Raw genomic sequence first — 21,972 nt, 5'->3', positions numbered from 1 at the left:
CAAGGTGACTAGACACCCGAATTTAGGGAACACTACACCCGAATATTACAAATTTCTAAAATATATTTTTTCAATAAAAGCACACGGTATGGTAGATCTCGACATCGACTACGACACTATAGAGTCAAGAATATATGGTGAAAAAGAAATATTTTTGGAGAAATGTTTAATATTCAGGTAGACCGGTCCATCGAAAGCTGACAAACTTTTTTTGAAACAAACAAACCGTGGAATAACTCGTTTGGTAAAAATAATAGTCGAAATTAAAGGATTCACCCTGTACATATACTTTGAAACGATTAACGCCGAAACGAGTTATTTAAAAACGATTCGTATGTATATATATATGTGCGAAAGCCTCGTCTTGAACAAGCGTAACGTTAGGAAGCGTTAATGTCCCGATGGAGGACGAGAGTAGTTTTTCAGTAGCTTCGAGAGTAGTAGCAATACCGCCCCCATTTCTAAACGCGTGTCCCGCACAGTGGGGGCCACCGGGGGCCGTACTAAAAATGTAACATCGATAGTCCCGTCGAGGCAACAAGGTAAATACGATGTTGGTCGAACAAAGTATCACTCCGATGTACAGCATGCATTTGGTGTGCGCTAGTACACAAATGTTCGTGCATCGCATGCGTCTCATGCCATAATACACACGTATAGATTCGATCGAAAAACCAGGGTATCGATTCAAAAATGCGGATCCATGCACGCAACGAGACACGACCGACTTGGATTCGCAAACTAAGATCACGAGCTCTCGATCATCGATTTCGATACTGTGCAAGAGTTGGGCTTTGTTCGAATTAAATTTTACTCGAATAAAAAGTGATAAATAAATTTTTATCCGTATGATCTTTGAATAAAAAGTTACAAATAGAACAATGTTACTCGAAAATTACGGATAACTTTTTATTCGAATTAGAAATTTTCAAATACAAGTGCGAACAAGTACCCTACGTGTTATCGACACGTACATTCACGGTCTGGAAATTTATTCGGTATTATTTATTCAAATAAATTCGTAAAAATCATGAAACTTATTTATTGTTCCGAATAAAATTGAACCTCCCGTCCATTTTCCTACGCGCAATCCCGCAAATCCAAGTCCCCGTCTCGATGAAGTAGTAGAAATGAGCAGAAGAATCTAGCAGGCGCAGGCATTGTTGGCTGAGCTATATTTTTGTACGTCTACCTTTTTTCTGTGCAGGTTGCTCGCAAAATTCGTCGTCGGGTCTGGAAATTATCGCGAAAAATTGGGTAACCAACGGAAATCTATTTACGTGACGAAAGTATACACAACGACACGATCGGCGGGTGAGGGGGGAGGGGGGTACGGGCTGTGGAACAATGTGTGGGGGGGCGGGTGGTTGTGATGATCGCACGGAGAATTTTGCGGCACCCTGTGGAAGCGTTTATGCAGTTGCGTCGCTCGCGAATGCATGCACTTTATCATGCACCGTTTCGGAGGAGTACAGAGATAGAGACTAAAATCTACCAGGAAGAGAAAGTGTGAAAAGGTGATAGAGTAGAAAACAGAAATAGATAGATAGATAGATAGATAGATAGATAGATAGATAGATAGATAGATAGATAGATAGATAGATAGATAGAGAGATGGATAGATGGATAGATGAATAGATAGATAGAAAGATAGAAAGAGAGATGGATAGATAGAGAGATGGATAGAGAGATAGACGGATAGACGGATAGACGGATAGACGGATAGACGGATAGACGGATAGACGGATAGACGGATAGACGGATAGACGGATATACGAGTAGACGGATAGACGGATAGACGGATAGATGGATAGATGGATAGATGGATAGATGGATAGATGGATAGATGGATAGATGGATAGATGGATAGATGGATAGATGGATAGATGGATAGATGGATAGATGGATAGATGGATAGATGGATAGATGGATAGATGGATAGATGGATAGATGGATAGATGGATAGATGGATAGATGGATAGATGGATAGATGGATAGATGGATAGATGGATAGATGGATAGATGGATAGATGGATAGATGGATAGATGGATAGATGGATAGATGGATAGATGGATAGATGGATAGATGGATAGATGGATAGATGGATAGACGGATAGACGGATAGACGGATAGACGGGTAGACGGGTAGACGGATAGACGGGTAGACGGATAGACGGATAGAGGGATAGATGGATAGATGGATAGGTGGATAGATGGATAGATGGATAGACGGATAGACGGATAGACGGATAGACGGATAGACGGATAGACGGATAGACGGATAGACGGATAGACGGATAGACGGATAGAGGGATAGATGGATAGATGGATAGACGGATAGACGGATAGACGGATAGACGGATAGACGGATAGACGGACACACGGACAGACGGATAGACGGATAGACGGATAGACGGACACACGGACAGACGGATAGACGGATAGACGGATAGAGGGATAGATGGATAGATGGATAGACGGATAGACGGATAGACGGATAGACGGATAGACGGACACACGGACAGACGGATGGACGGATAGACGAATAGACGGATAGATGGATAGATAGATAGATAGATAGATAGATAGAGAGAGAGGGGGGAGGGGGGATAATTACAAAGAAATGGCATGAGCACAGGCGAGGAAAGTACAATTAGTTGGGTGAGAGGGGAGGATTTGACAGGGGTCGAGAAGGATGTTCTGTCCCGGTTCGGAAATTTCGAAAATTAATCAATTTCTACGTATACATAGTTCGATAAAAAAGGTGGTAAAAGAAAGAATGAAACGCTGGGTGTAGGGTACTTATTTCATCTCATCACGGTGAAGCACTTCACGAAGAACCGAATGTCACAAAAATACATTCTGAAAACAATTGTTCTGTACTGAGAAGGAACATTGCACGATATAAATAGTTTTTCCTCCCTTGTTTGTACCAAATAATATTTTTCGATACCATCGGTTGCTCGTGAGATACCCCACCGTGTCGAGATAAAACAAATACTCTGTATCATAGTCAACTCGAGTCATTTTCGTTCGATAGTGAATGAATAAAAATTTCTTTTACCACGAAGGACTTTCAAGATAACGATCTACTCTTTTGTTTTCGTTTCATAAGTTTTCAAGGTCATCTTCAATTCCTTTCCACGCATTGAACTCTATAATATTTTCTGCGTACCACTTAGCAGGTGTCTAGACGATTCCAATGTAAGCAAATTAAAGGTTTATGCGCAAAGGTGACCTCGAAAACTTCCCCTCGAGAGATCAAAGATCGCAAAAAAATTTCGATTCGAAGAAAAAACGGGTCAGGTGGTAACCATCCTGTACGTTCATTTCATCGCGCGAAATTTAACTTACAATTCCGTCAGAACATCCCACTCGACTCGTCCCTTCGATAAAATGCACAGCGAAGAAGGGCCAGAGAAAGATAAAGGTTCTTTCGTTCTCTCAAACAATAGCGAGAGAACAACTGTGTCCGTGTTTACGGTGTGTGGGCGCGCGCGTGTGTGGGTGTGGGTGTGTGTGCGCGCGCGCGCGTGTATGTGTACGTGTGGGCGCGCGCGTGTGTGGCTTCGTACGTTTGTGTGTATGTGTGTATGGTCCGTATGGTTGGTCAGGACGCGGTTAAGACCTTGCACGTGCACACCCTTCTTCGAAACGCTTGGCCCGGAACAGATAAAGTGGAGGAACGAGATAAAAAGTGAGAAAAACACGGAAACCAACGGAGATGATTAGCTTTCCGCGGCACGGGTCTGCTCGCGGACTCTTCGCGGATCGTCTCACGATATCGTCGAGAACACAGTGGTCTGCAAACGTTCTTGAACGAAGATACTCGACTTCCGTTTCACCGAGAGGAAGCTGAGATCCACGTCAAAACGCGATTGGTTCGTTTTTACCGTTAGAATTGGATGCACGTCGGACAATGTCTAACCAGTGACGATCCAATACTGGTCCAGGAACCTTTCCGGAAAGCTTTCAACCGGTGAAACACGGTTCAAGAAGCTTTCTAGCAAGTTTTTAACTTTCCCGGATTTTTGTTTATTCTTTTTAGTTTCCCGTTTCAGGGAAACGGATACTTGGGAACGTTTGCAAGGCACTGCATACCAAAGCATCAGTCGAATCGAAAGCAGAGGGTTTTCTTTTCTAGATAACGCGCGAAGTCGTGACCGCGCCCTAATGCTATGGGGGCTCTTACCAAGGGGCTGGCCAATATTATCCCTATCCTGCTGAGCACCGCTGGGAGCCGCTGCAACATCACAGACACCAAACAAAGAGACTTACTCACCAACATTTCCACCAACCAGATTCTTACTAATCGTGTGTGTGTAACAACGTGTTTGTCTTTCCCTTATTCATCAGCATTTCTTTATCTCGTGTTCTGTTTTTTCTTTCCCCCATTTCATAGTCAACTTTATTCGCAGTTTTCGTTCTCGGTTCCCTTATCGTACCATTATTTCCGCTCGAATCACTTGACTTTTTCATCGCGAATGGTACGACTCGCTTCGAGAACCCGTCTCTTAATTTGCGCGTACATTCTCGCCGGATTCGTACGGGACGTACCCCAGAAAAAATACGCGCGACGAAATTAGATAACAAGATTGGCGAACCGGAAAACAATCGAGGAAGAAACTTTTTGTACCGCGAGGCAACGTCGTATATATCCTTAACCGTCTCCGTGACTACGCAAACCTAATCCGATCGAGAGGAATTCGATTCCGCGTTGCGATAGCCCCCTGCTCCCCGATAGTTCGGTTTTTCTCGTTTCACGACAACTCTCGACAAATTTTTACATGCAAGGAACACAAACACATTACAATCTGCCAGCGGAGCAGCAACGTGCCAATATGGTCGGCTGTATTTCCTTGTGATCGCGAGGGAAACGCGAATAAAGAACGAAGTTTCTTGAATGGTTCCACGATCGTTGAGGTCACCGCTAGCGTGCACGCGTGCGCGTTACGAGCGCCGAATGCGAGTTAGTGGATCTAGTCTGGTCTGGAACTTTGGAAAAGTCAATCCTTTCGGAGGAGATTTGAAATTCTGAGTAGAAAGAAAGAAATTAGCAGAGTTGTAGTTGCCACAGGGTACAATTAAGATTGTCTTAACATTGTAAAAACTTCAAAACTTATTCCAAGTTCGAGAATCGAACTTTTCTATTCGGTAGAACGGAACTCCCACGATTTTGATTACCCTTTTTTGTAAGCTCTGGAAATTTTACACATAGAGAAACATAGGGGCATAGTTGACTTTTGTATTCGGATAATCGGACACAAGAGGCTAGTCACAACCGCGGACAAAAATGTTTCCGGGATTTTTCGATTCGTACGAGCGCAACTGTGTCGATCGTGCACACCAATGAACAATTGTTTCGTTACGCGTCGTCGCGCAAAAGTAGCTAATTCGAGAACAAACGATCGTCGATGCTTGAAAAGAAACGTAAACAAGTGGACGAAGTACGCGAAAAAAAAAAAAAATGAATACGGGAAACGTTCTCAGGACCAGACTACCTCCCATCGTCGCATTCATCCGAGATCGAGAAGATCGCGATCGTAACGCGCAAACACGCGCGGTAAATAGAAAATTGACATCTATGAAACGGTAATAAATTACGGATATAACGCGTGCGACGGTATCCGATGAAAAAGGAACAAGTACATATCGCTTTCTTTGTTCGGGTTAGAGAATTTGTAAGGATAAAAAAGAGCAAAATAGAGAAGATTGTACAGAGAAAAAGAAGGGGGAAGGGCAAAAAGAGTGAAACTGGTGGAGACATGCAAATACTCCAGCCTCGGTCGAGTCTGACCAGAGTACGGAAAATTCTCGGGACACTCTGGACATTGATTACGTCAACTCTCGCGAAACTCGAGTGGTCGAAAAATAATCAACATTTCTTTTCTGTTCTTCGTTGCTCTTTGTACGAAACCGCGATTACATTGGTTCACCGAGAACGTTCGTACTTTTGCACGTGTTATATGGCGCGAATCTCGACGCTCGATTGGTTGCCGAGATCTCAGCAAGGAAGAAAAAATCGTAAGAGTCCTTACTGGGAGAGAAAGAAGATAATCGAAAGAAAATTACTAATTATATAGACATAGGCGTAGGTCTCGAGAGATGCAGCGATCAATTTAAGTAACAAACCATGACCGTGTCTGTGCAATGTTCACGCCCAACGAATTTCAAGATGTGCACGATGCGAACGCGATAAGATAATGTATATATAATTTCCAGCGATTACTCGATCTATGGTGAGCGAATTAAATTATGTTTACGTGTATGCGTGTGTGCGTGCGTGTGTGCGCGCGCGCGCGCGTGTGTGTATCCGACCATCCTCGTAGACGCGCGAAGAAAGAAGAGCCACGGAAGAATCCGTGATCAAAAATCGCGGGGACATCGATCTATCGATCAATGATAACGACCATTCGTTAAGAAACATTCTGATTCGTTCGCGATCGTTTATTGCATTCGCGTCGCAGGTGTTCTTCGCTGTGCAACGCGCGTTACATGTTTACCTGGTCTCCGTGTATCTCGATTTATCGTGGGTACAATTTTTCGTATGCACGAGTTTCCACTATTGGGTAGCCGAGGCAACGTGTGTTACTACGAGCGATCGATTTCTTCCCGCGAATGATATCGTGCCTTTTCGATAAACGACCGAGAATTACAAGGAGCGAAGTAGAAATGCATTAGCGGAGAGATCTCGACGGAAGTGGGCAAACCTTTCTTCCGCGGGACGCGTTCCTCCGTTGGAAATCGTACGTATCGATGCTTTGGGAACGTCGACTTGGATCGCGAGGAGAATCGACGCGATTCCGACGTTTGCGAACCCAGTTTGCTCACCTCTGCGTCACGTTGTGGACAAAAAAACAAATACATTTGAAACTTCCATTTCGCACAAACAAGTGCTCGATCATTCTTAAAGAACACACACTTGGGTGTCGACTGTGTCGTAGTAACGGAATCAACTGTGATCAACTAGAAGATTGTGAGTGTAATGTTGTCTGCAACCCGTGATAAAAGAAAAAAAAAAAAACGTGGCGGCGAGCGTCGCTTCTACACCGAAAATTTTCAAATCCAGCCGCGTATACGATCATCGAACACACTGTCAAGTTTCCTTCCGGTGTAGAATCGCGCGCGACACGCATTGCTTTTGCCTTTAACATCCGTCAAAGATACTTCCTCTCGTTCAAGCATCGCAGAGAAGAACGTATTTTCGTTCCGTTCCGTTCCGTTCCTTTCCGTTCCGTTCCGTTCCGTTCCGTTCCGTTTCGTTTCGAATCGTGTACCGTTTACGGTATTCTCTCGATGAGTCCGAGCAACCCGGGTCGTACGATGTATAATATACATGTAACGTGATCGTTTCTCCGTTCTTATTTTCCATGGGCGAGAGTGAGCGAGGACGAGATGGACGAATTACGAATCAGAACGTAGTGCGAGGCGCGCGAAAAACGGATCGAGCCGAAACACGAATGCCCTGTTCGTCTCGTCCTAGTATTCGGTTCTTCTCACCTGTTCTCGCTCTCCCCGACGCAGGTCAGATGTGAAATAGAAACGGCGGGAATAGTGTCCAGCGAATTATTAACGATCCAAGAATCAAACGATCAAAATCCAAGTAGGAATCGTCGAATAAAATGAACGAATCATTTTTTCCGTGTCGAAGACCCGCCTTTGTGTTCGCACTGGGCGGAAGTTGCTCGTCGTGCGAACGAATCCATTTGTATCGACGCCGTCGAAATCGGTAGCCGGAGTCACGCGGTCGTTCGCGTGGACGTTCGCGTGAACGCCGGCGATCGATCGACGGTGGCGCTCAACGAGAGAACGTTGTTTGCGAATCAATGGAAAGATTTTATATATCGCAGGGAGACGCTTCTCGTGCGATCGCTTGAATCTCAACGAGCACAAAGTCGTTTTATCGGTCGTGAGAAAAGGGTATATCGTTGGGTATCGTCGTCGTCGTCGTCCTCGTCGTCGTTGTCGTAGTTGTCGTCGTTGTCGTCGTCGTCGTCGTTGTCGTTGTGTCGCAAAAAGTACCTGGGTGACGGGATTCTCTCCGGGACGATAGACGACGTTGTGCATCGGCCGCTTGCGACCGACGTAGTTGACGCAAACGAACTCGAGCAGGCTGGCGTAGATGAAACACATGCACACGCCGTCCCACACGTTCATGGCAGTCAGATTCGAGACGACGGGCAACGTCGATCGGAAACCGTTCGACGTCGTGAAGAAATTGAGCATCGTCGTCACACCTGCGAACAATTAATACCGCTTGTATATTTTCAACACGAACTCGAGGTTCATTTTCTTGCACCGGTACCCAAAATTAACCAGAGTCGCTGGTTCAGCCGAGTTCTGGCGCCAAAATTTTTTCCCGCGGAAATTCTTTTAGATTGGAACTTTTTTTAAATTGAATTTACACCACGCTGTCATAAACGAGAAATGTATATGTACGAGTCAGGAAGAGAACTCTGAACCGCAGTAGTCGGAGGGTTACACGGTGCAGTTCATCGACGGTGAGATATACTGCGATCATATTTTTTCATTATCTCTGTAGCTCGAGCGAGCTTTATCGAAACGTCTTATGGAAATTTCACGAATAAACGTAGAAAAATTTTGCTCTTTGTACCCTTGACCGAATTCTTGTTTCTTCTTATTGTCCGTATTGTACAATCTACTCCGATAAAAGAGTATCGCTCAATTCTCGAAGGTGTACACGCCCGGTTTTCCTTCTTTCTCGCGTTGTTGAGTTCTCATCCGTTTTTCAACCTACGCAATGCATTCCTTTGCATTGTTCGCTGTTTGTTCGCTGTTCGTTCGCAGTGTTACTTTGTGCAACTTTAACGTCGCATTAGTTCTCAAGGGTTATTCGCTCGTATCCCTCCACTCGTGACGCATCAACCGTTAATAGATCGTAGCCCAATCGCAATTTTCAGCGCACAGATGCAGCGATTTGTGCCCGTTCCGAGTCATTTTCAAACTTTTTCTACGAGTACCTATTAACAAGGGAAGTTATCCGATTGTACCGCTCCGATTTTAACGAGCTTTTACAAATTGACAGCATACGTTCAGTCTCCAACGATACGTGTGAAATATTAGGCATAGATGCTCGGTAGTTTTGAAAATATAAACAAGCGCGCGATTTCTTCTAATAAAATCGCAAGAAATAAATTTTACTCGACGAGAGTCTTAACGCGTATTTCTATTGCACGTAACGTATTACAGGCCACTAAGAAGTGTGTAACTTCGATTGTTCGCATCTTTGAAATCAACGAGTATCCACGGCTGATGTTCCACGCGCGTCATCGGGTAACTGGGTGTTATCATCGTGCAAAAAGCTCGTTAAAATCAAAGGCGGGCAGTCGGAGGTGTTCCTTCTTTGACGTAGTCGTGCGACAAGCGCCGATGATAGAACAAGAGATGAAAGGCTTACCGATCATTACACGCGCTGGCACGGCGTTCCACTCGAGCCAAAAGGTAATGAAGGAGCTGGTTACCAGAATAATTCCCGGGATGAAGACCGTCGTGAAGTAGAAGGCACGATCTCGCGTGAAAATCAGATCCACCTTCAGGCAGCTGTAGTTACCTGGTACGCATTACATCGGTATTACGATTGTGTCGCTCGATAAACGCGACGAGCGAGAGCGGTAGTATCACCGGGAATTAAGACGAAAGAAAAAAAATTCAAAGCGCTTAGTGGTCAATATCGTGTGACAAGAAAATTAATCGGCGAATTAAAGCAGAGGCGTTTCGGCCGGTCGTGTTTCGTTTTTTTTTTTCTTCTTTTCTTTCTTTCCTTTTCGTCCGTTTTGTTTTTCTTTTGCTTTTTCTTTTTTTCGTTTGTTCTTTTCGTTCGTTCCAGCAAAAAGTTATCGTCCAGTTTTCTCGCGTCGTTACGAACGATTGAAAGCAGGGCTCGTTTTACCATCCGTAGGAAAGATTCCGGCGCTCACGAAAGGATGCCTCGTCCTAGTTTCGTTCGGTAAACAGTGTCCTGTTTGCGAAATTGCAAGTCGAAAGTGCCGCTAGCACGACCGATATTGAATATCCGTGTGGCTCGCCTCGTGGGAGGAAGATCGAGGCTTGCAAAGAGGAAAAAATAATAATAAACGATGAAAAGAGAAGCAACCGAAGAATCACGAGAAAGAAATGAAAAAGAAAAATAAGTAAAAAGAAGGGGCTTGGGGGCGAAAAGAAAACGAATCGAAACTAGAGAAGGAAGAAGAGGGCACCAGTCGTGTCGCCAACTTTCCGCAATGAAGCTCCACATTCGCGAAAGCGTTTCAAGCCGAGCTAGATACTATATGACGCGTGAACGTCTAAGAGGTATTTGGAAGATTCTGGGTGTGGGAGCGTCGTAATTGGAGAATATGTGGGGCTACGTTTCGTGAAACAGGGATTTCTCGAGGTCGATCCAAAATGCAACTTTCTCGATGACATTGCTCAACGAACGCTACGTTTCGATTCTAAAAGGAAATGCTCGTGGCTAACAATAATTTTCGAACGATTGGGCGAAATCCGTTCAAGAGGGGGGTCGACGCGTCGACACTTAACCATTGACGCGGACTCACGAGCCCCAACCATCATCGAGCCTCTCTCGCGTTTATTTCTACTTGGAAATGTTGTGTTTTCATAAATATTGACGCAAGCGACGAAAAACGAAACTTTTCCTCCAAATAGTTTCCCCGGAATATATTTATCTTGTATTCTTCCCATCGATGAAACTTCACGTGGAATAAACGAAAACAGTTGTCAAAGTTGGAAGCGAGTTCGCAAACTTGACTCGTAAAACTTCGATCTATCGTTTTGGAGACTATTAGGTACAGGAAAAATAATTATTTAAACTCGACACTCGTGTTCAAATAAAATGTTTCTCCCTAATATTTCTTCAAGTTGGACCGAAACAAAAGTAGCCGACGATTAAGTGTCAACGCAGGAATCATCGATATCGCTCCGTAAATGTCGACTGAGAAAACGTTGATCGGAAAGAAGTGGGATGACGTGCGAAGGGGAAAATGAATCTCGACGATCGAACGAATCTCGTTGAATATTTCATCGTTGCGGTACATATATGCGCGTACATAGCTGTACGCCTTTGTACGCATATGTATAATAATAATAATAATTTGAAAAAGAAAAAAAGAAAACGAACAACAACTGGGATTATAATGAAGCAAAAGCGAAGCGTAGGCGAAATGATTGAAAGAAACGTTTGCCAAGAATCCGAATCACGTCCGGGTAAATAATACTCGTAGACGGGGATAGAACGTGTGTGGTTAGGGGTTCAACGTTAATACGGTTCACATACTGTCAGAATGCTGCTAATCTTTTGTAATATTCTACAGCGCGGGGGTTCCGTTCAGCGATTAAACAACGACCTCGTTTATCAAATTTTTAGTCATTTTCCCGTAAAGAATGAAACAACGATTCCCGCGTAAACGGAATCGGTCTCGACGTTGAACGCTTTAATCGCTCCATGGAGCCCCCCGCGATCGGTAAACGTCGGTACTTCAACCCTCTGCACCGATCCACTTCTCTTTTCCTTTTCGTACGGAGAAAATCGAGCTCTAAAAGGAACATTTTCTTCACCTGTTTTGCGGTATCCTCCTCCCTACCGTTACCCCTCCCCCACACCCACCGTCGGAAAAAATTTAATTGTTCCCGTGGTCCCCCTTTCCCTATAATTTTCGAGTTCGACGACGAGTACAAAGGGTGAAAGTACCGCGAATCGTCGGTTGGCACGGGAATGCGACATCGGATCAACTCGGTACAATGCTCCCCAAATTCGTCTATTCGCGAGGTGCGTTCTTTTCTCCCGACCAGTTTCTGCCCCCAAACGAATAAATAATACGTTGTAAATGTACAACGAGTCACCCCCTTTTGCGAAACCGTTTTGCCTTTTGCGGCGACGGAGCGTTCGATATTTTTGGAGTAATCGATCGGAGGAATCGGGAGGGTGGAGGGATTTTGAACGGGTTAGGAAGAACGGGGAACGTTAGAACGTGAGCGGAGGGGGGGACCGAGGACGATTTGGGAAGCACCGACCCAGAACATCTAGGCCTGTCTCACGAGTTGGTAAGCTTGGTCCTGTCTCTCCCTCCATTCTACGGCTCATCTAAACCCTTCGCTACGCATTTCTCATCGGGGATATTATTTATAGTCGATCGTTCGCGTTCGAAGGGGGAAGGATTTTACCTTGCTCCTCAAACCTGCGCTGGCACAGCGAGCACTTTGAGTCCCCAAATTCATCGAACTCGTCCTCGTAGTCGACCATGATTTGTCCGTCAGCTGCAACAGAACAGCCCACGATCTTCCTTCCTCTCTTCTTTCCACTTTGTTTTTTTTTTTTTTATTTTTTTTTATTTTATTTTATTGTTATTTTTTTTTCCGCCCTGCCTCGTTTGTTCCTCTGTTCTCTCCGATTTCAGTTCACTGCCCGTAGCTCTCCGAGGGGGTGGACGGATAAATCTCGATCGTGAGAGAGGCCCTGAACCGATCGTCTTCCGAACGATTGGGGTGGGGAAGTGAGAGGGAGGAGAGTGTTTCTATACGTCGAGAAAGCTACGAGGGATTTCGTTTTGAAACGCTTTGCGAAATCAAACTTGTGTTTAGCGAGTGCGATCAACGCACGCAGCGACAAGTGCAACATTCAACCCGAATAGTTCGAGAACACGAAAACGACACGGCAGATCGTTTACGACCGGTAATCATTGTTTTCTATATCGCGCTCTCTGTATCCGGTGATTCTTCAATAGTTGCCACCCAGACCATTTGCAAATTGTTGTACGAAAAAGTGTTTCGAGCAAAGTTGGAGATATTTCTTATCCAATCGTTCGATTGTCGGGGTCAAATTTTACAAATTACCATTAAAAGAAGCGATCTTTCGATCTCGTGTTATTACAACTTTTGCGCGAAACGTTTCTTCGCGCAACAGTTTACGAATAATTTCGATGGTAATTTTTGGCGAATCACCCGATACGTACAGTGTCTCGGTCGATGGTAAAACCTTGACACGTGTCACTATTATTACCGGTAGCGAACAACTACCGAAACAATAATTGAATGGTATCAAAGGAGGGACGATATTTCGATATTGTTGATGTTTGTACGAATGGATACGTAAAGGACCCACGAAGGTCAACATTTTTGAAAATCTTTTCAAACATTTAGTAATTCGGGAGATAGTTCAATTCGAATACCGCGAAGAAATCGTTGCTCTGTTAATCTTACCAATGTTAATAATGTATTTCCTCACGGATAACATTGAGAAAAAGAACAAAGTCGAGCTTTGCAAAGTCTGTTAGACCTCTTGGGAAAACGATCGACATCGGATCGAATATCCTCCTTTCTCGAGACCATTCAACGAGACACCCTCTACGTACACAATTTTTGCTTCCTCGCTCGAATCTCGATACTCGAAATTGTGAGCTTGCTCGAAAAGAGACGGGACGAAGAAACAATTGATTACGAAGTTGTACGTGTGGCGTGATGTCGTCGAGCCACAGAACGTTCGTTGCGTGAAGCGATATCCAAAAACACAAGGACACACAATCGATGAATTCCGACGCAGCGTGTGCGCGCGTGTGTGTGTTTCCTTTCCTCGCAACAAGATCTATCCGTCCTCCCTGTTTACCTTGCGACCGGGTATCTCCTTCTATTCAGCGGTACTCCCGATATATTATATTTGCTCGAAATTTTGCTAATTTTTACTCGAAATGATTTCATTCGTCTACACGAGGCTCGCGGCCCGCTTATCGGGCATAGAGGAGATTTAATCGTTGGGCTAACTAGACCAAGCATTACCCGCATACCGCCATGGTTGATCCCTTCAGGGTAAAGAAGAATCGATTTTTCGTACGCGTACGTGTCTACCTAATTCAGCGTGTTGTCGTCTATCGGATTCTTGAATTTTTTTCATACTCGAAAAAGCAATTAGTTTTCATCGAGCTGTAAAGTGAAACGTATACTTGTTTTTTGAGTTGGGCAAAATGTTGGGCGAAATCATCCATTGATTAATGGTCGATGATTACGATCGACGTAAAATCGTGTTAATAATCGCGATTACCGATCATCGAGTAATCGTCGATTCACGATTAATAGGGGCGATCGAAATCACTGCAACCCAGGGTCGTGATTAATTCGATAATCGTTAATCGCGTTTACAATTTCGTTTACGATTGAATCGGTAATTCGTTTCGAATAACCATCAAGTTTAGAAATATACAATGTGCCTTTGAAAGACGATCAACATCGAATACGAATACGAATACGTGGCAATCGTTCAAACGATTATGGATTAACGATCACAGATTACAAATCTTGGGAAAGATTACACGATTAACGATTATCGTTATTTCTTCTACTAATTAATTACGGTAACGATCAAAGTGCAGCCGATCACTGCCCGACTCTGGGTTAGAGATTGGCGGTTGGTTAGACAGGGTGGCTGAGGAGGTTACACAACATCACGTTTTCGCTCAAAGAAAATTTAGGCGAATGCGTTTCGGATGCTTTTATCGCTCGAAAGCTGCAGGTATATTGTCAACGCTGTTTGGAGAGCTCATAAGCGATTCAAGGTTACGAAAACAAATTACCTCAAACGGCGCGGGTTCTTAATCGTTTGGAGTATCGCATCGTTAATTTACAACTAGGAAGAAGCGAGCAAGAGATTCGCGCAAATCCGAGCAACGGTGTAATTTTTCAACAGCGCGACGACTCGATTCGACGCCAACGTGGAGAACAACAACGTTCCACGAAATTGGCTTCGTTAAAGGGGGAGGGTGGCGTTATTAATGTATTATTTATGTATCGATGCAGGTCTCAAATTAGTGTTTAAAACTCAAGGCCTCACCCCAAAAAGCAAACCACGGCGGGCTCGGTTTGAAAAGCGAGACAGGAACCAAGGTTGCCAATATGCATTTTCTAAAGGAGCTATTTATCATCTAAATATACACATACATGTACATGTACATCTACATGTACATGTACATGTACATATACGTATACGTATACGTATACGCATATGCGTATGTATATGCATATACATATACATATACATAAATATATCGGTATATATACAACACACGTACACGCACACGCACACGTACACGCACACGCACACGCACACGCACATGTATATACACACGTAAGGAGCGAGAGATAGAGAGAGATAAAGACATACGTGTAATTACAAAACGCATCTACGCCAACTAGTAACAAAGGTGGAAACAAAAACTAAGATTCTCGTCGTCGTTGGTCATTTTGCCGCTACGTCGCATGCACGTCGTTCCTTCGTAAACGATCCCTCGATTGTTCGATCAATGACTTTTCTGTGTGTGTATATATACATGGAGAAAGAAAAAAAAAAATATAGAGAAACACACGCACGCTTGGGTACACGCTCAAACACACACCACGCGTTTCCGTGAGTGCACAGGTCTCGATCGATCAATTGTTAACACGTTGTCTTCCTTCTTTTCTACAATTTTTTCCCCACATCTCGATGTCGCAAAACATGGCGTGCGTGCTTTCCGATCTTGTGGAAGATCTCATCTATCCACCCCCACCCCCTAAACTATACCGTAATTCCTGTACTTTGCACAAAGTCCCTTTCTCCATTCGTGTTCACGACCCCGCGGTTACGTCCCTCTTGCGAGAAAAATTTCATTAATAATGAAAAAAAAGAAAAGAAAACCAGGAAACTATTCTAAACCTGGGTGCCAGAGAGATTTCGTTTGCGGTGCAAAGATCAAGCATGTCGTAAGTCTGAAAGGAAACCAACAAACAAAAAAAAAGGAAAGAAACAACCTTGTACTAATTATGCAGTGGACGTGCATTTGCGACTTACCTGATCGTCTCTAGACAATCGCTCGCGATGAGTTTTTCTCTTGACGCTCCGTGAGAAAATGTTGGAAAAAAACGCTCGTGTGTTGAGAGAACACTACGAGATCCCGAGAGAGAGAGAGAGAGAGAGAGAGAGAGAACGTATTTCTTTTCGGAGAGATGGAAAGAAAGTTGGCAACAAAGCGACGAAAGAAACGAAAAAATTCAAGCGAAACGCATCTCTTCACTTTGCTGGAACACGCAAGATGATTCTTCGCGACAAGATGGAGAATGAAGGGAGGATGCTGGCTGGGGGATGAAAAGAAGACACGAAAACAAAAGGCGCGCACAAATGATCCAAGTGGTTCGTTTCATCTCGAGTGAAACGGAAAGAAAAAATTTGGTTAATTCGAATTCGAAAAAAGAATTTTTGGTGTTCGAAATTTCATTAGGGGGCATGCGTTGGGTTTTTAAACGGGGATCGAAGAACGATGGCAAAATTTCAGATCCGAGAGACGCGGTGGTGTGTTTTATTTTAACGATTTCCTCCGATCGCGAAGAGCGCCTCGAGAACGATGTGGAATCGATCGGACGAAAACAACGTTATCGAGGAACGATCGATCGACGGTTAACCGGTTCAATGAAGAGGAACGCGGAATCGTCCGCGGGCAAGCCGTGAACGAAATTAGGAATCCTTTTTCGGGCGTGCTGACCGGATTTATTGATCCGGTAGCGGTCGTCCGTAGAAACGACGGTGGGGTTTTCCAGGAATGGAGCAAAGGGGGTTTACAAGGGATGCAGCGCCTCAGGTGCATCGATCTGGTAACAGGTATTACGCTGCTCCTTTTATCCGACACCGACACGAGCGGAGTACTAACCGTAGCCTCGGTTTTCTTGCTAATCTTTCGATTTTTACACACCTTCGAAGGACTAATTGTTGCTCGGTGATATCGATCATCGATACGAGCGGTAAGTTCTATAATTGAGTATTTACACTATATTTTTGCGTAACTTTGTTTTCAATACCCGCTGACCATCGAAGCACTTGGGTAGGCGACAGGACTTGAGTTGGATAGATGGCTGGGTGCCGGGTGCCGAGTGCCGGGTGCCGGGTGCCGGGTGCTGGATGCTGGGTGCTGGGTGCTGGGTGCTGGGCGGGGATGGGGCACCCCGCGGTTCCTCCAGCTCCGAGTTTAACGATTTTTTTGCAGAGCGATGGAGGAATGGTTCTTGTTGCATCGTGTGAGAAAATTAACCGCGGATACTCGATATTTGTAAAAACGCGAACAATTTGAGTATCGTTTCTCGGAGGAGGACAACTCGAGCCCCTCCCAGCCCCGATGAGCGACTCACTCAACGACAGGGTACAGTTTGTCTCGAGTCTTCGGGTGCGTGTACAAGCGACACTAAAAACCGTTTCTCGTTGACCAACGAAACTGCCGTGTTCGGTGCATTGCGATAGTAAATATAGAAGCGTGTCACTTAAGGATGCAATAGAAAATTGTAAGATAGAACTGACAACGAACAGAGAGTGGCAAAGTTATCGGTGTTCCTCGTCGCGTGTGCATTTCGACGCGAACTGAACGATGCGCTTATTAAAAATGCTACAGTTCCGAATCTTCGATACTTTGTACTCGAAATTTCTACTAAACCTCTTCATTTATTTTTAAAGGAAACATTTCAAAAAGTCAGAACTGTACCGCTCGATGGACGTTCCCGATTCCCGATTCCCGTATCCCGATTCCCGATTCCCGATTCCCGACTGCCGTACTTTTTCTTTGTACTTGTTTCGAACGTCTCCCCTTATAAAATAGTCTGAACTTGGTGACTCACCTCGCCAGCTTACTTTTATCGGACACGTGATTGTCTGGTTTTTAATGAGGTACGCGTTCAGCGACGTCAGGCTTGGACTTTTCCGCAAGGTACCCTCGTCGTTCTTCCACACGTACGTGATCGCCGTTTGCTCGTACGATACTGAGGGAGAGAGACGGGACGTCAGTGTTCCTTTTTATTTCCGATGTACGTTTAACGTTTAACGTTTAAAGGAACGAATCCGGCGTAACAACGGTTGTTCCGTGGAGAAAGGGGAAAGGGTCGGCTAACGAGGGAACGATTAAGTTTGTGGATTCACTTACTGCTCTCGATCGCGAATGAACACAGTGGGTCATCGAAGGGGAAGATATTAAGTCTACCCTGGCAGGATAGGATAAGGTGACGCCTAGAAAGTTAAAGATACATTCAATCCTTTGTGGCGAAAAATCGACGTTAATTTAAGGGGTTACGACGGGGTTCGGGGATAAGCCAGCATTTCGGGGATTTAATTCGTAACGGTTGTATAATATTATCGTGTCTTTGTTTAGCGGCGAAGTAAACGGGGAGCGGGGCTAGTACAGCTGCATCGATCGAACGATCAATTCGTCAAATTTCATCGAGAAGTCGCTCGCCTCGACGAAGAAGGTCTCTAACCATCGAGCGGATATTTCTTTTCATTTTTCCAAAACTTTACACGGTAGAAAGTATCGTGTAGACAATGTTCAATCACGAGCCGGAAGAATAGGAAGGACGGAGAAAGAAAGATTTTTAAAATCTCGCCGCTCAAGCTGCGATTTTATCAAACCTTTTTTCTTTCGCTTTGGACAATCTGTCGAATGGATATACGTCGTCGTTATTTCGTCGGCTCGAGAGTTTCACCGACTGGTGGACGAGTTGGAATTTTTTCGAAATTACACAACCGTTTGTGGATCAGCTCCCTGAAAGCAACCTTATTTTCGTGCTCGTCGTTCTGTCGTAACCCTTTAAGAAATCTTAGCCGAGGCGTCCGATGCTACAAACCGTGTTTACGCGAATCGTTGTAACAACGTTGCGAGTAGCTTCGTTCGACAATATCGATGCTCCGGGGTGGCTCTCGAGGCTGTCCTTCTTTCTTTGGGAGAGTGCTCCAGAAATGGCCGAGCAAACTTTCGTATTCTACGGTGTACTTTAACGACGGAAACATATTCCGTTCCAAACGTTAGGAAATTGAATCGCGTGAAATCGGTGAACGAAATGTAATATATTTTATACGATCGAAGCTCGATAATTACCGGTGTCGTCTTCCTTCTAGGTGTTATCGAACAATAAATACTATCATTATCGTAGATTAAACGTTTTTAAAATATGGCCAAGTTTGACCAACAATTTCTGGAGGAAGCTTGTATCGTGTCTCGGGTACGCGTCAAGATTCCTTGACCCCCGATGGAGCGTTTCATCGATACGACGTAAACATGGCTTACGCAGATGGAAGTAGCGGCGAAGTAGTAGCATCGACGCGATTCGGTGACTCCGAGCCGATTGCGAATACATCGATATAAGTACATACCTCATAAGGTAGTTGACCGTGCCGTTGCGGTATATCCGTAGGGCGAAGTGCACGGGTATCAGTGGATCCTTAAAGTCGCCGTGCATTATAAAGTACGTGTCCGGCAACCAGATGTCGTCGTAGTGATGAATCGCGTTCAAGAACTCGTACTGGGATCGGTTGCTGTAACGCAACCGCGGATCGTACCACTGTTGCTGTAGCAAGAACTCCACCTCGTATTTCTGTCGACAATACCGACAAAACCAGAATACCTGTTACGAAATCGCCGACGACGTTTGGGAACGAAATCAACGCTTCGCTTAAACATTTCCTAATTTCTTGGAAGCTTGCCCTCTTTGCCGAATTCTACGACCTTGAGATACCTTGTCAAGGTCATCGTTCTGAGAATACCCCACTTTCCGAGGTATTTCGGAAAAAATGACGCCGGTGCCGCGTCGAAGAGAAATGTTTGGAAAAGGTATCTTATATTAACCGAACACGATCCGACCGAACTCGATCTATTCGTTTCATCTATTCTGATTCGATCTGTCCTTGAATTAGAGGAACGTAGAAGGGTCAGGTCAAGTTGTTACCTCCCTTTTTGAACAATTGCCGGTATTCGATTTCAGAATGGCGACCTTGACGATACGTTTCAAGATCCTTGAAATCGGTCGAGAGGGTAAGCTTTTCGGTAATTAACTAATATTTATCGCAACGATCCATCCACCTTTCAATGTTTCGTTAAAATTGGGGCCAGGCACATCGTCCCCCGGCCCTCGTTAACGTCACTGGTCGCGACGAGTCTTGAAATAAATTAATAATCTAAACCGGGAATGAACTCCTTGGCGGTGAGAACTCTGTAACGTGTAATTTATTTATCCCTTCGACGAAGGGATAGCTTCTCACGGCTAAGACGCTATTTAATTATTCTCTAAGAAGATTGAAACTACCGAGGGGTTTATTGCCTGATTTATACAGGGTGTTGCGAAAACCGGCCTCGTGCTTCTCTCGTTGCGCGTTATTATTCAACATACTCGCTCGAACTTTCGTAACTTTCGAAACTTTCTTATTTTCTTATTCTTATTTATCGTCATTGTTATCGTTGTTTATTCTTCGTCGCCCATCCGTACAATATTGATAACGAAACGAATCGAATTCCATCCATTTTAACGGATCAATTTCACTTACGACCGTGACATTTATCTGGCCGCGAATCACATTCCTTTTCTCTCCGTTAGTGGAGTTGCCAGAAATACGGGACCAACTTTCGCAACGACCTGTGTCGATATTAATTATCGAGGATCGCTCGATCGGCGAGCCGTTTAAAATAAAAATTTCAATTTACCAAACTGGACTCGTCGGGGGAAGCCAAACTTAGCAACAGCACGCTCACGTTCACGGTCAAGGTACCTGAAACACAATCGTGCAATTGGAATTGTAGCCCCGATCGGGGAAGCTCGTCTCTTCGTGCAGTCTCGGCGAGCAGCGCACGCTAATTCGAACTAGCGTCGCTTAAAGATGCATCCGTATCGAGCAACGGATTATCGACGATTCCACTCGTTTGAAACATTACTCCCCGAATGCATCGTTTCGGAAACGTTCGACGTTTAAACGTCACACCGAGAGTTTTCTGGCCCCCTCCTGTCTTGTCGCGACCGATCGAAGCCGACCTTCTCGGCCGTGAATCGATCCTGAAAGATCGGCCTCGTGAAACGGTTAACACCCCCCCGCCCACCCGGTAAACGGCGAACAAACGTTTCCTTTTCTTTCGTTTATTTGAAATATTTTCAATTTCCGTTTCGTTCCCTTTCCCCCGTTTCTTTTGTTTTCTTTTCTCCGCTTCTTCTACGTTTGCGTAAGCCGATGCCGTTATTGCATAAAGCCTCGTTAGCGCCATGCTGTGCACATGCTGCGACTAATGTCGTGTTCGTATTCAAGTGTCAAGCTTCGTGGTCGGTGTCTGGACTCTGGGTTAGGTCGTCGGGAACTTGCAAATTTTCGTTTCTCTTTACAAATTAAGGAATCGTGTGTACGGATTCGAAGCGTTTCGACCTTGTTTCGTTCTGTGAACCTTCGCTGTGACAATCGTAACGTCGAACGAGGGGAAACGAGCGACAACCCTATCGGAAGTGAAACAACGTAACGCGACGTTGCGTAACGTAGATAAGATTAATTGTTACGAGGGAAGAGCGACAGAGAAGGGAAATTTGGCGAAATTATACGAAACGTACTCGTAGTTTGTGCTACACCCTGCGAAGGAACCGGGTGAACTGTCTCGAGGTAATAATTACGTTCGGAAAACTGTACAGTGTAAGGAAAAAGAGTCCACGAAATTTTGTACCTGTGCGAATGAGGAAGAAAAGAAGATATTTATTAAAAATTAAACGAGTAGTTACGTACTATGTCCGAGTAGTGTCGCGAGCTGCTTTTTCATAAACACCGGCTTCTGTTCTTCGATTTGAAAAAATTGAAAAACTTTGAAAAGATCTTTCCTCGATGTGTGCTTGTTTTCTCACCTATGGGGAGGGGAAGACGCAAAAATGTTTCACACCCGTACGTAACACCGAAACGAGGTCGAAACGTTCGAAATATAAATACATACCCTCGCTTATCACCGCGTCGGTATTCCTCAATTCGTATTCGCATTCCGCGAGCTACTCGTCGTCGAAATTTTCAATATCGCGTGCGACGAGCCGAACGAGACCCAACCACCGACTCGATTGCAACGCATTCGGTTACACAGAGAGTCGCAAGTAAAAGACACGAGTGTCTGGTACGCTGAAGTGTATACAGAGTTGGTGGAAAAGACGGGACGGAGGATGGGGTG

General features: G+C 44.7%; 2 protein-coding genes across 31 annotated transcripts in view; one reads left to right on the top strand and one right to left on the bottom strand.

The window, feature by feature from the left end:
• Phcl-1 (pH-sensitive chloride channel 1) overlaps window positions 1-21,972 on the bottom strand; it is a 77,785-nt gene that overhangs the window by 7,226 nt on the left and 48,587 nt on the right. For 15 of the 30 annotated variants that reach the window (XR_012991804.1, XM_076309699.1, XM_076309701.1 and 12 more), the window contains 8 exons: window positions 20,491-20,555; window positions 19,167-19,387; window positions 17,944-18,026; window positions 17,642-17,782; window positions 12,182-12,274; window positions 9,420-9,572; window positions 8,024-8,238; window positions 4,194-4,244 (listed from right to left, as the gene is read on the bottom strand). Coding sequence is in view for 28 of the 30 variants with exons in the window: in XM_076309699.1 (XP_076165814.1) it covers window positions 4,194-4,244; window positions 8,024-8,238; window positions 9,420-9,572; window positions 12,182-12,274; window positions 17,642-17,782; window positions 17,944-18,026; window positions 19,167-19,387; window positions 20,491-20,555 (1,022 nt within the window). In the remaining 2 variants the exon portion in view is untranslated. The other 15 variants (XM_076309707.1, XM_076309709.1, XM_076309708.1 and 12 more) reach the window with 5 other exon arrangements.
• The window catches only part of LOC143145909 (trypsin-1), a 69,742-nt gene that overhangs the window by 11,203 nt on the left and 36,567 nt on the right, over window positions 1-21,972 (top strand). The window lies entirely within an intron of this gene.

Source organism: Ptiloglossa arizonensis, chromosome 4 (genome assembly GCF_051014685.1).
Source record: "Ptiloglossa arizonensis isolate GNS036 chromosome 4, iyPtiAriz1_principal, whole genome shotgun sequence".
In the NCBI taxonomy this organism is placed as follows: Eukaryota; Metazoa; Arthropoda; class Insecta; order Hymenoptera; family Colletidae; genus Ptiloglossa; species Ptiloglossa arizonensis.
The sequence above is the reverse complement of the archived record's forward strand: the minus strand, read 5'-3'. Positions and strand labels throughout refer to the sequence as shown.